We start from the raw sequence: 18,254 nt of genomic DNA, 5'->3' as shown, positions 1-18,254 counted from the left end.
TTGGATATGTTGTTTTAAGGCTATGTGGTCTGGATTGTGAATTTCAAAATAGCATGTTTGGAGATGTTAATTTGAATTTGGTAAATAAAAATAGTATGTGATATATTCATTGAAACCTTTAATAGCAATTACATTGTTTTCCGTAAGCGTTTATGCATAACGTATGAAAGCATGAGATTTTCATTTTGTGTTACAACATGATCTTTGCATATTATTAATGTTGTATGTATGTTATTTTAGGATTTTCATTTTATGGAAATTAACATGTGGCGCCCTTTTTCCTTATGCATGATTATTCTATGAGATTGTATGATATATTTGAGGTTAGAAAAGGAGTATTACACTTGCCATGACACGACTAAAAAAAGAATTAATAGAATGTAACCACATGTGTCAGTCTAGTGTCGGTATCAGAAATTTGAGAGCTGCCTAGCTCTTAAAAAGCTAGAACAATGTGAAAGCATAAGTTGTAATTTAGTGATGGCCATCAAACCTTTAATAAAGGCAATAAATGTTTGAAACATAGTTCAATCCCAACTTTTGGAACTTTGAAATTAAAGGATCATATAAGGGTAGCTGTACAAGAATATAGCCAAAATAGACAAACAGGTGATAGAGAAAAGCACCAAATTCATGCTTTTAGCAAATTATTAGCCAAACATGATTAATAACCAAAATTTTATCATGTGCCTACAAGGACATACATCATTTATTGAACACACAAAATAGAACCTACGACCTTTAGATTCAGAGTCTAACGCGACATCCAGTCCGCTATGCGACCATAATATGATTGTTTTCAAATGAAAATTTGAAGATGTTTGAATCGAATTCTCATTCTCATCAGCAAAGTGCTTTAGATTTAACCAATTATGAAGAACACTGTGGTGATGCGTCTAATACATAAAACTATTTCTGCCAAAATACATATTACTCCAGAACAATTTGAGAAAATGTGTTTCAACTACTGTCGTCACCTTCAAAATTACTGCATAACTGCAACTTCCACCAGCCACTTTTTTCTCAATGGCAGTGGAATGTTTTCAAAGACCCCTGTTAAAATGCAATAGAATATAGAATATATCAGTACAAGAAAAACAAAGCAAGATACAACAAGGGCAAAAGAAAATGAAGATAACAAAAATTTCACATGGTGTCATGATGATAACGACTTTGTAGGACGCTCTCATATAGGCCCCTAAGATTATAAGAATATGAATATTTCCAAAAGGTCCATGAGATTATCCTTCATAGGATATCATTATTAGCGATTCTAAAATAGCGATTCCAAAAGTTTGCAACAAGATTCTCCTTCATGCATAACAATGATTCACATAGGATATCATTATCTCAAAACTAAGAATTAATCTGTGAACAAATGAACATATACAAAAACAATATAACTTCCATGTCAATGTCTGCAAGTAAATAAATGTTCAAGGCAAAACAAAATTACTTCAACTAAAAGTTCTCAATTTACTCTCATCAGATATTGGCGCTAACTTAACATCTAAGACAAAATTCTTTCATCTCAGCTAAAATTCACATATCACTATGCTCACGAGATTGCACTTTTGTTATCTTCTGATGATAGAATGGTCCAACAAGACAAGAAATATGAGTATTAGAGAGAAAATTATTGTAGCTACAATTGTAATAAAACGATAAAAACATGTCTTTTTGGTGCAGGCAGTGTGACCTAAATTTAGTGATGATAACGGCATAAAGTTTCTTATCAAGGTGCATTCTATTCTATATTTTAAGGCAGGAAAATCAGTCTGATATACGAAACAATTACCTGACTTTCTTGATCATAATAGCCTTGAGTTTCCTAGCAAGATCCTGTGATCGAAGCCTACGCTGCAAATTCTTTTGTGCCAACACGCGCTTCTCTGAGTTTTTTATATGAAACCTCTGTTCAATCTTTATCATCCTCTCGATCCCACTCGATGTCATCTTACGTTGCATCAATGCCAATGCCCCTTCCAGATTTCCATTATACACCTGCACTCGTATGCCTCTGCTTTGCTGAAGCTGAGCAGTAAGAGGCTCAGTTCCGTAACCTGACTGCCTGAATAAGCTCGATATGCGTCTCGCAACTGAGTTCATGTCTAGTGAAATGAAAATGAAGTGAACACAATTACAAACTATTCTGATTCTGAGAATAGCTAAAACAGCAGAAAAAGAAAACTCATTTCTCTAAAAACACAAGCAAATATTGATGCTTAGTTTGCTCTAGAAGAAGTTGCATTGCAACCAAAAAAAGGAAGGTCATTTATAGTTTGTATCCGTGATAACTACATTAGAGTTTGCCTACAAATAGTTATTAGAAAGTTGTTCAAACCATGATGGCTCTAGATTACTGTTATTTTAACATTCTAAAAAATCAAAACAAAATAAGGGAAAACTTAAAAAATATAAAGTGATCGCAGTGGGAATCGAACCCACGACCTTTAGATTCGGAGTCTAACGCGATATCCACTCCGCTATGCGACCTTAATATGACTGTTTTCAAATGAAAATTTGAAGAAGATGTTTGAATCGAATTCTCATTCTCATTACGAAGTGTTTTAGATCTAACTAACAACTGAATGTGAAAGGAAATCAAATTGAATAAAAAAAAATCAATGGAGAATCCTGAAGCCAACATTGGCAGAGGTAAAAGAGAATGAATATGAGGAAATAGTAACTTGATAAATGTGATTAATCATCATAAAATTAAAATCTAACGTTGCTAGAGAAAAGATTAGCGTACTTGTACGTACCTGGTTAATTTTGTATTGTCGTCTTCTCCGACGAATGCAGAAAACTGCTTGGTTTGGTTCTTTGATTCTCTTTGTCGCCTTGTGGCTTTGAGCTTGTGGTATGGGCCTAACTACTACCTTGACTTTCCTGCCCGGGCCCACATCAACGTTTTAATTAAAATACATTTTCTTATTAAATTATTTTAATTTTTGTCAATAATTAATTATCCCTTCAAAATTATTCAATTTTTGGTGAGTGCTTATGTGCCAGTTAGTAATTATTTTTTATATTTTAATATGAATTATAAAATTCTTCTTCGGATTACAATTTTAGTCCTCATAGTATATTTCATGAAACATTAATATCAGAAATTTTATTTCTGTTTATATTTTTGATATATAATTGAATTTTTTTAAAATATATTTAATTTAAATTTTTAAATAAAATATAAATGAATTAAAATAATTTAGAATAAGAGCTTATAAATGATTATCTCTTATTCTCATGTGGTACCTATAACCCCTTAAACTTGCAAAGGTATGGTGTAAGTATAAGAGTCTTCCATATTTTCCACGTTATTATTTGCATAATGAATACTTAATTTAACGACTTTGTGAAAACTCAACATAGATCATTAAATTTAGAAATGCTTACACTCAAGGTTTTCATAAACAAACCCCTCCAACATTCTACATAACATTAAACATGTATTCATGCAATTGAATAACACTTGAATTTCAATATATTATTTCTACCTAATTTGGTGGTAAACACTAACACCAATATTCTTACTTCGCATCTGCAGTAGTTGACATCTCAGCTTCACTTAAAAACCTCTAGCTTTATTTCCAAAAAATTAAATTGAATTTTCCATTCAAAATTTATATACATACACATGCATAGTGCACATAAATACGTTCTTGCATATGCATGTACCTAAATATAAATACTTGTGTACATATATTAGCAAAAGAATTAGTGTTACATTACACAAGTTGGTGAAAACAAGAATAATTCAGAGAAGAATAAAACATCTAAGCACCAGTAACTTCTTGAGCTTGTTTCAACTTCCCTTTACTTTTCAGAGTCTTCTTGCTCACTGCAACCGGCTTGTCTTCCACTTCAGTTTGGTTTTCAATCCTAACAAACACTGGTTGAGGTTGAGCCATGACCTGGCCGCCCTTAAGTCCACCCCAATTGGTGTCTCTCTGCAAAACAAAACATCTTAAATCAAACATCATAACAGAATTTATGTGTATGCGCGGGCACATGTGTGAGAGATAGTAGATAGATACCCAGGTTGCTGCATCAAATTGGTCCTTGGAATAGCCAAGTTGTGCGTATATTCTCCAACTCAAGCTCGGAGTAACGGGAGATAGTGCAACGGCGATAATTCTCGCCGTCTCTAATATAATTACAAGGTCCTGCTCCAACATCATAAGAAAATTTTCTTGCTTAGTCATTTGCTTATCTTCAACGCAAACGAAAAATAAGTGACATATTTATTAAGCTTATCATGCTTGGTTAAAGAAAAAAAAAACAAAGTTCAATTGTTGATGACATTATATGAAAATAAAAAAAAGCAAATTGATTACTGTAAGAACAGAAACAAGTGTTTAGTAGATGGATGATGTCCTACGATAGGTTTGAGGAAAATACCTTGGCGGCCGCTTCAGAAGCAGTGCCTCCTTGTTTAAAGAGAGACCAAGGAGCACGCTCATCCATATAGGAATTACCAAGATTACCAATCTCCAGAACAGCCTCACAAGCTGATGTCAGTGCGAGATTTTCATAGTGAATTCGAGCTTTATCAACCTGAAAATGTAAATATTGATCAAACTTCGGCAACATATGCACAACTGTGGATAGATGTATTTAAATATGCGAAGTTAGTGATAGCATAACCTCAAACTGCTGCAAAAGGGTGTCTTTAAAATCAAAATATAGATATAACTTAATATTAGTTTCCTAGAGACTTTACCAGTCTCACTACATTGTCCTTGAAGGCATTTCCTTCTGCAGCCGAAGTGGAATCCACAACCAGAGTTGATTCACAATTTTTTTTCAGAAGTCCTAGAGTACGATTGAGAAGATTTCCTACCAAGATACATGTAAAAGTTAGCATTAGAATCATCGTAAAAATTTAAAATTAACCAATTTGCTGTTACTGAATGTTACAATCGATGAAAGTAAAGGCTCAAAGTACCAATTGTATTGGCAAGATGTGCATTTACAATATTGATGAAGCGTTCCTCGGAATAGTCCCCATCATTGCCAAATTCCACCTCTCTGAGGAAGAAGTATCTGACTGCATCTGTCCCAAATTTACTAACCAAATCGTTTGGCTCAAGCGTATTTCCTAGTGACTTGCCCATCTTCATGCCATCCTAACATTTTCAAAATAAAAAGCATTGCTGCATGAAATAAAATTTAAATAAGAAACAGATTTATAAAACTTTCTTTAATCATAAAAGGCCAAATTTAGTTTCTGGTCTTCTGCTGAGACCCGTTTTTTATGAAACAGATTATTGTAAATTAAATTTACATTTGAATTGATTAAATTTAAATCAACCATCAAATTACAATGACTATTGTTGATGTTGAGTATAAATATAATTGTTTTTTGGTTTAATAACTATACACTAATAACCTTAACAAGTTTACAAAGACGTCCAAATGTCCAATCATATACCACCATCGTAACACATTTTAAGAAGTCTTGTCATGATGCAGAAGGGTGGTGAAACATGATTGAACGCTTGTAACACCATTGGTGCATAGATTTTTTTTTTTTGACAAATTATTGGTGGTATAGTTATTCAGCTCTTATTTTCCATGAAATACATATGAAGCATTACGGTAATTTTTATATATAAAGCATTAATGCAATTTAACAAAACAATATAGTTACTATTATTTCTCTTAAAGTTCAGTTTTTTCTTCCATCACCTCAATGTTAATAAACTCTTCATTACTAAACAATAATTTATTAATATCATTATCAGACATAAGTGTGGTAAAAAATGGCCTAGCTATCAAAAGACAAAAAAAAAAAAGAGGAGGCATAATTTCTGTCCTGGCGTTGCTCAGATTTGACACTAAGTATTTCTTCTAAACAACAAACAGAGCTTAACGAAGGTACTACTTACTACCAAGCTACCTCAAGAAGAAACATATCAAAATAAATACGTTAGAACAAATACCTTTGTCAAGAATCCATGGCCATATACCATTTTGGGAGGGCTTAGCCCAGCAGACATTAGCATAGCCGGCCAATAAACAGCATGGAAACGTAAAATATCCTACAGAGGAACAGAATCATTAATGAAATAACGAACTTTAATGCTTTGCTATTATTTATGCCTTCTCTTTTAATCATAATCGTAAAAGAAAATCCAATGATTCATAAATATAGAGGGTTGAACAAAACCATCACAAAAATACAGATGGATTCAGGGGTGCAAGTGCCCGGATTGAGAATACCAAGTAGAAAAGAATTCTAACAGAACAAACATGATAGCCTTTTTCCTAGTAGTTGGGGTCGACTATGAGAGAGAATTGTGACAAGTGGATAAAAAAGGCAGCCAAAAGAAAGAAAATAAAAAGGAATTATGACATCATTCTACTTAACAAGTTCAGAGTAAAGCAGTTGTATATTTCTCAGTGGAGAAAAGGAAAATGACAAAATGTATGTTAAGAACAGACACACACGCTTGCACAGAGAGAGACTTTAAGAAGAAAAATAGGAAGGAAAAGAAGAAACATACCTTACCAATCAAGTGCAGTGTAGCAGGCCAACCTGAAGAAACAGCATTTAGTAAATCAGGTTGTTCCTGGTCATCAGCTAGTGCTGATATGTAGCTGCACAAATATAAGAAAAAGGAAAACAAAGTATTCATCAAGTGTTTGATAAGGTAATTGACAATTCAATCAATGAAAGATATTATATAATATAGCAGAAGTGTGAATTTTTCTTAATCACTTTCCACACAAATAATTATGCATGATTTGAACTTAAATGTATTTCACTAATGTATTTCCATCAAACATCGAAAATGTTAAACAGAAACTGAAAGCTTGTAGAATAGAGACAGGGAAAGTTAGAGAAGCACAAATTATTATAAAATAAAAGCTCTTACCCTAGTAAAGCATCAAACCATACGTATATAGTCTGAGTATTGTCACTCGGAACAGGTATGCCCCAATCAACCGATGCTCGGGAAATGGAAAAGTCTCTCAGTCCACTTTTGACCCAGGTTTGAACCTTGAAATTTGTATAGAAAATATTATTTTTAAGGAAAACTCAATTGAAGTCTCCTGAAAGAGACGATATGCAGTTCATGGAACACCTTCGTAAAGCATTATTCCACTTTTTTGAGGGAAGGAAGCAGGGGTAAGGATGTTTTTAAAACAAGCCAACGAAGGTGTTTTTTTAAATCATATAAATTTCTTCCATTCTGAATAGTCTCAAATAATTCAGAATGCAGTTAAATAAGTTCTGAAAAGTCTCTAGTGAATGCAGTTAAATAAGTTCTGAAAATAAGTTTTAAAATAGCTTGCTTGAATTGCAGTATGTGAGAAATGTAACAGACAAACAAAGGAAACTTGTATATAACACGAATAAGAGAAAAAAAGCAACTCAATATTCCTTTACCTCATTCAAACGGAAAGTCGGCTGCACAAAACTTGGATTTTTAATCAAAAGTTCTTCCAATGACTTCTGATATTTTGATAGTGCAAAAAAGTAATTGTCCTCTTTCCTTGAAACACAAGGCTTTTGGTGGATCGGACAACAATTGTTCGCAAGCAGTTCCTTCTCATCCTACGCCAAATAGCAATACATTCTTTAAGTAAAAGTATGAAACTAGATGAGAAACTTAAAGGAAGACGGTCAAAATTTTACCCTTCAAAACAAAGTGCTTTTATAAATAAATAAAAAAATAGTCAATCTAAGAGCTATAACCTTATATTCCTCACAGCTGACACAATAAATTCCCTCATAATCAGCTCTGTAAATGTCACCATTGGCAAGCACCCTCGAATAAAATTCCTTTACAATTGCTTCATGCTTGCTATCAGTTGTTCTAATGAACTTATCATACGAAATATCTAGCTGCAATGATCACAACCATAAAAAAACAATATAAACCAACATGAATATTTATCTTGAATAAATAGTAAATCAAAATTTTGGTCCATGAAATTTAAAGAGTCAAGCAATTTGGTCCTCAAATTAACGAAATAGCAGACTATAGTCCCTTAAATTAAAGAAAATCAACCAATTTTGTCCTTCTATAAAAATATTTCTTTACTAAACATCTACAAAAAAAGCCATTGGAAGACTTAATTATTGACCTAAGTAGTCTCTTGCTACATCAAAACAAACATACAACAACAACAACGAAGCCTTATCTCACTAAATGAGGTCGGCTACAAGGATCAACTTTCGCCATAATGTTCTATCTAGAACCAGGTTTCTATCAAAATCGTTAATCTCAAGATGTTTTTAATAACTTCTCTTATAGTTTTTCTAGGTCTTCCTCTATCTCTAATTGTTTGCTTTCTCTTCACCTGAACTACTCACCACTCCTTATAGTGCTAATCTTGAAAAAAATGACTGACACTATTCAAATTAAGGGATTAAATTGCTATTTCGTAAATTTGAGGGACAAAATAGAAAAACTTGGTGAAAAATTACATCTTTCCAAAGCGTCTTGTAAGCTTGTGAAATGAGATTACAATGGTCCGGTGGAGTGGAACCCTGAGCCATAGCAGCCGTTGCAATTTTCTCACCATGTTCATCCGTACCAGTAATGAATATCACCTTCTTTCCCAATAACCGCTGTAAAAATCAATTTTTCAATTTCAAATTCCAAACGCAACCTAGTTATCCAATTGAATGAAAGAGGGGTGGGTGTACCTGGAAGCGAGCAATGGCGTCAGCGGCGATGGTGGAGTAAGCGCTACCCATATGGGGAGGAGCGTTGACGTAGTAGAGAGGGGTTGTGAGGAGAAAAGGTTCGTCATTGGAGGTGCAGTTGCAGAACAAGGCTCTGCGGGAATGGAAATAGGGTTTGGGTTTGAGATGAGAAAGGGTGGAACGGTGCGAAAGAGTGGAAGGGTTAAAGAGGAAGCGTGTGTTGTGTAAGGAGAAGTGAGTTCTCACTGCCATAACAGCTTTTGCTCTTTCTGCAGTTGTGTTCTGTTATTTGCAGATAACATTAGACTCATCCAAATACTAACATTTAGGATGTGTCTTAGAATATCTTTGGATTTGGATTGACATAATTAGTAGAATTGAGTTTAACATAATTAATTTATGTTTGAATACTAAAAGTAAGTTAAACAATAAATTTCATTGTAAAAATCATCTAAAATCAATTTTTGGAGGCAGAAGCTATAAATTGTAGTTTCAAGTAGAATCATTTATAGAGACAAAATCAATTATACTTTTGCTTAACCAAACACCTAAAAATCACTCAGAATCAATTCTACACCTTTAAAATTACTTTTGGTCATTCCAAAAGCTAAACGAAAAATGCACTCAACCTCTATATTTATAGGCTTATACTAACTTCGTCCTTAAACATAAGACTCTATAGAGTAAATTTATTGGGAATTTTTCTTTGGCCACCTCCCTATGGGGGTGACCCCCAGCGAAAATCCCAAAATACCCCTGCTTCGGAAATGAACTTCCGAAGCGCTTTATTTTTAAAAAAATTTCCTTAATTCGGAAGTGCATCTCCGAAAACACCTCATGGGGGTGTCTGCGGAGATGAACTTCCGAAAACACCTTTGTTCAGATTTTGGGGGGTTTCGGAAGTTCATTTCCGAATTATGCAGAAACTGTGTTTTTTTTTATGTTTTTTCTAAAACAGTCTCGCATTTTAATTAAACGTAAACGCCAAATAAAATAAGCAATAGATAAACTGAAAATACTAATATGATAAATAAACAAAAAAAATACTAATCCGGATGAAAATAATATATACAAATCGAAAAAAATAAAAATAGTGTGCTAAAGATACAATCCGATAACAAAAAATATATAAACTCGACCACTACTAGGTGTGCCTAAACCTCTCGCCCTGAGACCTCCTCTGCCGCCTGTATGTCGCCGCACGGTCCGCATCAGTGACGATCATCTCCATCACGGCGACTGCCTCTGGACCGCCCCGCTCCACGATACCTCGACCCAACGCGTCCCGCCCAAGCATCGATATCCGCTGACAGATCGGCATGAGATCAATGGCGTGATCATCCTCGGCCTGCTGGTTCTCCAGGATCTCCTCGTGTGCTGGCCTAGGAGCGCCGGGAATGTCGGGTCTCAGAAGAGGATGTGACACCCGGTAGAACCATGTGACGTATCCCTCCTCACTGTGCCAGTCCTGGGTGACCCGAGTGAGACGGTACTCCAGCGGTACCACATGATCCTCCCAATGCTCCCATATGGCAGTGAGCTGCACTCGGGTCACAGTGTCGGGAGCAGCCTCAAAGGGTGACCTGGGTATCCGCTGCACGAATCCGAACTGACGCATGCACCGCTCAGGGAGATATCGAACCATGATGCCGGTCCCGCAAGCCAACCAGCCAGAATAAAGTGCAATGCCGTCAAAGGGGACAATCTGAGCGTAGTCGATGAACGGCCTCCAGGTGACGTCGTCGTGCAGAGTGCGGTCCAGGTATCCACGGTATGGTCCCACCGCATCGTTCCCCCTCTGGAGATCGTATCTGGCGGCCCTAGGCAAGGCTACCACGCACGCAGGATCGAGGTGGTAGCCGTGGATGCGGGAGAAGTAGGAGATGATCCAGCTCTGAAACAGAAACAAGATAATGTATTAAAATTAAATACGAAACATATATAAATAAATAAATACGATAATGTATTAAAATAAAACGTACCGTAAGCAGTGTGAAGGATCCGACCAACTGCCTCGTCCTCCAGTTGGAGGCCTCATTCAGCTTCTGGTAGAGATATGTCAGAGTAGCTGACCCCCAATTCCACTGGTGAACGGTATCCAGGTCCATGAAATAGCGGAGGTAGGCCACGTCGACGTACCTGGCACTCTTGTCCACAAAGCATGCAGCGCCTACCACATGCATGTACCAGCACCGGAGAGCGCAGCCGCGGTGGTACTCCCTGAATAGGTCGTTACCCTCCTGCTCGGCCTCGGCCGCCGCGTCCAGGTGGAACTCAAAATAGAGGCTCAGTGTGTTGAACCGGACATGACACCCAGAAGTCGAGACGCACTCCAGGTAAGCAACCTCGTGCGGCATGCCCAAATAGTGGAGTGGTCCAACAGCCACCCCCTGATGGGCAGGTGGAGAAGACACTGGACGTCATGCAAGGTGATCGTCAACTCCCCCACCGGCAAGTGGAAAGAAGACGTCTCCTTGTGCCAGCGCTCCACAAATGCCCCCTGCATGCCGGTGCTGATGGTGGTGTACCCGGTCACGCAGAGCCCGCTAAGCCCTGAACCTCGCACATGGTCGTTAAACCACTGAGCTGATGGTTTAAACAGACCGAAAATCTTCCTGGAGTGGTTCACCATTTTCAATGGCTCTCTCTCCTGTTACAAAAAATAAAACAAATAAGCGAGAAATAAACGGTAAAATTATAAAAAATGGTGACAAATAAACGACTAAGTTAAAAAAAATACCTCTCCCTCCCAGATCCGCCGAGCGACGTGATCCTGGTAGTGAATCAGCAGGGAAGTGTCAAAAGGCCCTCCCGGATAGCTATCCACCTCCTGCTCCTCCTGCTCCTCCTCCTCCCCGACTGGAGGGTCAACATCCGGTATCACCTCCTCCTCATCCTCCTCCTCCTCCTCTCGCTGGCGGGAAGAAGATACCCGAGCCAGCCTACTCCTAGAGCCTGAAGCAGATGAACTCTCCACCAAGTCCTGTGGAACGCGCACACGGCGTCCCCGGCCCCGTCCCTGGGTCGACGCCAGCTGCTCCGCCGCCCGCTCGCGTCTAGCCGACGCAGTCTGGGACTCCCTGCCCTGTCTGATGCGTGCTGGCTGGTTGCCTGACATGTTCCTGTAAACAATCGAAATCGATTAATATGCGAGACAAATGAAAAAACAAAAAAAAATGCACTTCTGATACAGTTCGGAAGTTCATTTCCGAAACTGGGATGGAGGTGTTTTCGGAAATGAACTTCCGAAACACCCCTGCGCAGAGCTTTTCTGCAACCTTCAATGGCAGACCCCAAAATCAAAATTCAAACCTATGTATACACATTCTAAACATCCTAAATATCACTATAAACCTAACCTAATACATTTTTTGCTATTTGTAAACACCCTAATATACATTTTAATCATAGATCTTAAAATCAAAATGCTTACCTATTGAATAGATTGGAGGACTTTAGAATGTAATAGAGCAAGTAGATGGAGCCTTTGAGGTAGCTTGGAACTGGTTTGCACAAAAATCTCTTTGGGGTTGAGTTTGAAGAAGATTAGGGTAAATGATTTGGGGGAGGGGGCTGTTTTGCTTAATCTGCAAAACGCGCAGTATTTCGGAAATGAACTTCCGAAAATGTGTTTTCGGAAATGCATTTCCGAAATAAGTTAAATTTTTTTTTAAAAAAAGGCGCTTTCGGAGATGCATCTCCGAAAACACCTTTTTCTTACATTTCGGAAATGCATTTCCGAAGTCAGGGGTAGTTTGGGTTTTTCACCAGAGGTGGGCTAGAGAGTTGGGAGGTTGGCAAAGAAATTTTCTTTATTGGATATTACTCCCTCTCTCCCAAATTATAGGACGTTTTGGTCATTTTACGGGAATTAAGAAATATTATAATTATTGTTTTATGAGAAAGTGAAAAGATGTACTCCCTCCGTTCCTTTTTAAATGTCGCTTTTGTGGAAAAAAAATTGTTTCTATTTAATTGTTATTTTCAAATTTGAAAGTAGTAATGATTACATTTTTGACAAAATTATCTCTATTATTTACTATGAGAGAGAAAAAAAGTATATCAAAATGATTAAAAGATAGAGATACTGTAGGTAAAAGAAAAATTATAGTTTAAAAAGTAACAATAATTATTAATTTTTTTGGTATGTGTAAAATGTCAAAAAGTGACAAGTAAAAAGGAACGGAGGGAGTATAATTTTACAAAATTGTTCTTTAATAATTACATTGAAAAACGAAATTAGAAGAATTGAAATAAGAAAGGGAAATAAATAGAAGAGGGTATATTAGGCAAAAAGTTATTAATGATGTATTAGGATTGTAAAGTGACTTATAATTTGAGACAATTTTGTTTAGTAAAATGACTTATAATTTGGGACAGAGGGAGTACAAGTTTGTATGTTTGATAAAAAATAATTAATGCACTTTAAAAGTTGAAGAAGGTCTTATAAAAAGAAGAAAAACTAAAAAATGTCTAATAATTAAGGACGGAGATAGTATGTTTTTTTTAAAATTGGCATTTAAATAAAATAAAAGGTTAAATATATCAACCCGCAATGTTGAGTTTTAGTTTTAATCTTTAATGCAAGGCCGGTAATTTGTGTTGGTATTTTAATATCACCTTAGTCTTAATACTATAAATAATAAGATTTAGCTGAAATATGTCACTTGAGCATGAGATTCAATTGAAATATAATACTATAATTTTTGTTTATGTTAGTATTATTCTTATTTTTCTATTATTTGTTACTTATGGATATTGTAATTTGATGGTCAATTAAATCTGAGACTTCAGAAGTTGTAATTCAAAATTAAAAAGTCCACAAAATTAACTTTTTAGAGGGAGATGTTCTCTCTTCTCTCTAGAAATTTCTCCCCCTAACCCTTTAGGGTTTGATGACCACCTTCCACCTTTATGGTGGCTTTCCTTTCCACCTTTATGGTGGTAACCTCCTGCTCTATTGAGAGCCTTACCCACTCCTTTTAACCATAGCCACATGCTCTTTCTCAAACCAACTCATCCATCGGTTACTTTCTTCCCCCTCTTAGAACCACCGTGAAGCTTCTCTTTCTGTTTGTTGCGGCCACCACCGGAGCCACCACCACTAAGAAAAGGGAATTTTGCAGTGGTTGGTTTCACATCTCAAGGTTAACAACAGTCAAGGTACCTCTATCCTGTGTAGTTGTTTCAGCTCTGATGTCGACAACCATTCGTCCTCTCCAAAACCACCTCCATGGATACTCTACACCTTGTCTCTGTCAGATTTATTGGCTTATGCTTATGATTTTTCTGTTTATGTTTTTGTTAAGTTGTGTATTTGTATTTTGGCGTTTATGCTTGCACTCAAGGTGTTTGAGAAAAAGCCTTAAAAATATTTTGTGTCCTGGAGCAGCAGTTTCTACTTTTCTTTTACTCATCAATCAATTTCTGAATAGTTGATAAAAGTGGACAATATTGAGACCAATGATAGTCGAAATGCGCAAATACACATCAAAGAAATCATCCGTAATTGGATTTTGGATAAGACAATGGCTTCTCTTTTCTATTTTTCCATTGATCGTGTTCGGAAGCGAATGGATGCTTTGATGATTAGTTGTTGTTTCTGCCTCTGGTTTGTTTATGTTATGTTAACTTGTGATCACTCTATGTGTAAATTCGTTTATGACTCTGTAGTTTTTCGTTTTAGATTTGACTCTACACTTTTGATGGGGTATATCCTTTTTCAAGTGTCTCGTGAAATTTGTAATGGTTTGTTCTCTTAATCTAATGAATGCTTTACCTTTTAACCAAAAAAAAAATTGAGAAGTTGTAGTGTCCTTTCCCTTTTACTGGTTTTATTGGTTTTTGCTATAATATCTTTCTTGAAATATCTAAACTCTACACATTTCATAACATATGCTTCAAATCTTTTACAATAAGTGAGTGTTGGTAGTTGATTAGTTGATAATTTTAGAGAATTGTTTAGAAAGAAGGTTATGTCACTGATTTATTGGATGATGAATTACAAGATACCAATTACCTATTTATAGGCTTAAGTCATCAACCTCTCAATAGTGGTGAATATTTTTACATTACTTTAATTCTTTCTAGAGTTCTCATGATAGATTAATACCATGATAGTTCTAGGTTCTCTTTTCTTTTCCATACTTATGATTCTAGATTCTTCTATCATATTCATACATATTACAGTTGTAGAATATTCTACCATTTTCATACATATTATATTTATGAATATTCTAGAAATTTGAAGCAATTTCAACACTCCTCCTTGATGCAAATTTTTGTGACTCCAAGCATAACTCTTAGCTCTTTAAGTTCGAGTCTTATGATGATGTAGTAGCTTACATCATCTGGGAATTGGCTGGTGCTAATTAGTAGGAATTCCTTGTAGGCATGTTGTAGCAGCTTTGAGCTATAGGAAGACTCATCTGGGTTAGAACTATTCAATTCATCATTGTAGTAATCATTTTCATCCATACTCTTACCAGGCTTACACAAAAGCCCACTAAGACTTGCATCTTCATTGATAGGAAATGTTACATCTATTTCTTCAAAGTCATCAAATAGAGCAGTAGCTCTATCATCTTCACTGCTCTAACCCTTCAACAATCTCCTCTTCTAACCCATCCAATTCCTTTTCCTCATTAACATAATTAGGTTTTGTATCCCCAAGGTCCATGTTTCCTAGATAATGTTCCACAAATAAGTCTCCATTAATATTCATTGAACTAAAGTATGAAGCATAATCAACAACATCATCATCATCTTTTCTTAACAAAATATATCCTTCTTGAATTTTTAAGACTTTTGTCCATAACCTAAAACTACCATCCTTATACCCTAACCTACTCACCAAGTTCCCAATGATATCCATTGTCCAATTCCTAACATGAATCCCAGTTATAGTCGAATCAACCCCCTTGTAAATGATTTCATCCTGATTAACCCTAACGAATTCACCCCCATGGTGAAAAGCATTCCAAATCCTGTGAATAAATCATACCCACATATCAAAAATGCATATTTCACATAAAATAAAACCCAGTAACACAAATATTTACGATTACCATTGATGAAGTTCATAAATCAACTTACCTGATACACTAGTAGCTTCATTGACAATAATTATGTCTTCATACTCGTCTTCTTCTTCGATTATGACCGCATGCCACAATGTGTTTTCGTCTTCGTACTGAGCTGTTGCAACTCTCGTCTTCATCTTCACAGATTTTTCAAATTGACATGAACCCTAATTTTTGAAAGGGGTATCAAAGAAGTATATATTGTATTATGCCAACTAAGTTGTTTCAAAAAATACACCAAAATGACATGTGTGTAAAACAATTAAAACTAAATGCCACGCGTGAAATAATGGTTGAATATTCCATGCCACCTGGATATTTGGGGTTTCTATGAGGGAATCTACATAACATAAGGGGGTTTAAAAAAAAACTTTACCATGGGTAAAACAAAAACTCGCTAACATTACAGGGGGTTCGTATATTTAACCCAAAATTATGTTGTTGAAACAAAAGATTTTTAAGAAAGGTTTAGAAGTTGACAAATCAAAAATTGAAATTGTTTCGTTTGTGAACTACAAATGAATGTTATAATTCTGTGAAGGAAACAAGTTGCCTGCAATATGCGCGCCAGGATGTCATGCAACATGTCTAAGACATCTTGTTCAATAAGTTTCCTACAATACGCGCTCTTTGGTCAATCAATTGTAATAATAAACTCACTCTTTAGTTTTTTTAGGAAAAACATAAATTAAATGTTTCTTCAAGAATGCATTACAGGTATTGCACAAGCAAAGATTCAAACACCATCCTCAAAGAGAAGTGTGATTTTTTCTTTTTCTCCCCCTATTTTCCTTAGAAGAGACAAAGGACATAGAAACACCACCAAAAAATTAGCTAAGAAACAACAAACATGAGTCAGAACATAAGAACCTCACAGGAATCAATAAACCATCAGCAGATCCTGCCAGCATGCAAGATGTTACGCACATTCTTATGGACATTCTTCCATATCCGAGTGCAGCGGAACCAAAAACATGTTAGCTAAATCACAACCCAAATCACACTTATAATCAGCAACATCACACGACAGCTTACGAACACCGTTTAGAAGCAAAAAAATTTCTTGCCTATCATCATATCATTATCTCCCCCTAATTGCCTCAAAATAGGAAAGGGGTAACAAAAACATCAAGCTCAAAATGGACATAAGTAACAGATAAGAAGAACACAAGAACACATACCACAACAGATCACCAAAATTACACTTGGAGCAACAACTAAGATCGCCGACTTCAGTAGATTCGAGCCATCATAACATAACAGTTTTTTAATATGTAAAAAAAATTTCATGAGGTTAGTTGTTGTGCTTTCATGATGTAAAAAAATATCCCTTTTCACCTTACTTATTTATTTGGTCTATTAGTGTGCTTTCAAGTTTGTTGAAGCAAGAGGCTTGTGAAAGAGGATTCACGAGATTCAAGTTGCTAGAAAAGCCCAAATGATATCTCATTTGTTCCTTACTGATGACAATTTGCTCTTCACTCGAGCAAACTCAAATGAAGCAGACTACATCATGGCAACCCTTCAAAAGTATCAATATTCTTCAGGGCAAGTGGTGAACTTAGATAAATCGAATGCGTCATTTAGTCGAAATGTTTGTTATGAAGACAAAAAGATGATCTGTAACAGGATATGAGTAAAGACCGCGATAAGCCATTCCAAGTATTTTGGTTTGCTGATTGTGTTTGGAAGCTCAAAAGGGATATCTTTGCTCTAGTCATTGAGAGGGTGTGGAAGAAAATCAAAGGTTGGAAGGAGAATTTTCTCTCAAGAGCGGGGAAAGAGGTCTTAATAAAAGTTGTGGCCCAGGCGATTCTAAGTTACATAATGAGCTGCTATACACTGCCTGAGACAAGCTGCTAGTAGATTGAAGCAATGTTGGCTAAATTCTGGTGGGGTTCAAAGCACGGGGAAAGGAAATTTCATTGCTTAAGCTGGGAGAAGCTAGCTCGAGAAAAAGGAGCATGAAACATGGGTTTTCGTGGCATTAGGGACTTTATTACTAGTTAATTGGGAAAGCATTGCAGGCGTCTCTTAACAGGTGATCACACATTGATGGGGAAGGTTTTTAAAAGCAGATATTATCCTAGAAGTTCTATTGCAGAAAATTCTTTTGGCTTCACCCTGAGTTACGTGAGAGGAGTATCCTTAGTGCTAGAGATTTAATATCCAAGGGTGCTCAATGAAGGATATGTAATGGATAGAAGGTGAAAGTTTGCAAGGATAGTTGACTTCCTGAAAATGCAGGCTTCAAAATCATGGGTTTTGTGTGTGGCCTAGAGATGGATACGAAAGTGACTGAGCTTATTGACAACGACTTGAGTTCTTAGAAGAAGGAGCCGGTTTTGTCTTGTTTTGATGTGGAGGAAGCTAAACAAATTACCAGCATCCTTCTATCCCTCCGGCAACCAGAAGATAAGCTAATTTGGCACCCCAGGAAAAATGGAGAGTATTTAGTCTGGTCTGCGTACCATTTCAGCAAGCTAAACAAATTGGCATAAAATCCT

The 18,254-nt window shown here is 36.2% G+C and overlaps 2 protein-coding genes and 1 non-coding gene across 4 annotated transcripts; all 3 read right to left on the bottom strand.

Annotated features, from left to right (window-relative positions):
• Nucleotides 1-818: 818 nt before the first annotated feature.
• Nucleotides 819-2,912, bottom strand: LOC131645864 (uncharacterized). 2 transcript variants are annotated; one of them, XM_058916062.1, is made up of 3 exons: nt 2,766-2,912; nt 1,799-2,111; nt 819-1,053 (listed from the first exon to the last, which is right to left on the bottom strand). In XM_058916062.1, the coding sequence occupies exons 2-3, from the start codon at nt 2,107-2,109 to the stop codon at nt 1,044-1,046; spliced, it is 321 nt and encodes a 106-aa protein (XP_058772045.1). In that variant the 5' UTR covers nt 2,110-2,111; nt 2,766-2,912; the 3' UTR covers nt 819-1,043. The 2 variants fall into 2 exon arrangements, with proteins under 2 accessions (XP_058772045.1, XP_058772046.1); XM_058916063.1 differs by lacking the exon at nt 819-1,053 and having other exon boundaries at nt 1,795-2,111.
• TRNAR-CCG (transfer RNA arginine (anticodon CCG)) lies at nt 2,424-2,496 on the bottom strand. Its single transcript has one exon. It is a non-coding gene; the product is annotated as a tRNA-Arg (tRNA).
• Nucleotides 2,913-3,566: 654 nt separating the features above from the next.
• On the bottom strand, nt 3,567-8,998 carry LOC131649132 (methionine--tRNA ligase, chloroplastic/mitochondrial-like). Its single transcript, XM_058918881.1, has 12 exons — nt 8,666-8,998; nt 8,444-8,587; nt 7,709-7,858; nt 7,400-7,567; nt 6,885-7,009; nt 6,513-6,606; nt 5,949-6,047; nt 4,952-5,132; nt 4,727-4,842; nt 4,405-4,560; nt 4,041-4,169; nt 3,567-3,953 (listed from the first exon to the last, which is right to left on the bottom strand). The coding sequence occupies exons 1-12, from the start codon at nt 8,915-8,917 to the stop codon at nt 3,780-3,782; spliced, it is 1,788 nt and encodes a 595-aa protein (XP_058774864.1). The 5' UTR covers nt 8,918-8,998; the 3' UTR covers nt 3,567-3,779.
• Nucleotides 8,999-18,254: the final 9,256 nt, after the last annotated feature.

This window comes from Vicia villosa, linkage group LG2, assembly GCF_029867415.1.
Source record: "Vicia villosa cultivar HV-30 ecotype Madison, WI linkage group LG2, Vvil1.0, whole genome shotgun sequence".
Classification (NCBI taxonomy): domain Eukaryota; kingdom Viridiplantae; phylum Streptophyta; class Magnoliopsida; order Fabales; family Fabaceae; genus Vicia; species Vicia villosa.
The sequence above is the reverse complement of the archived record's forward strand: the minus strand, read 5'-3'. Positions and strand labels throughout refer to the sequence as shown.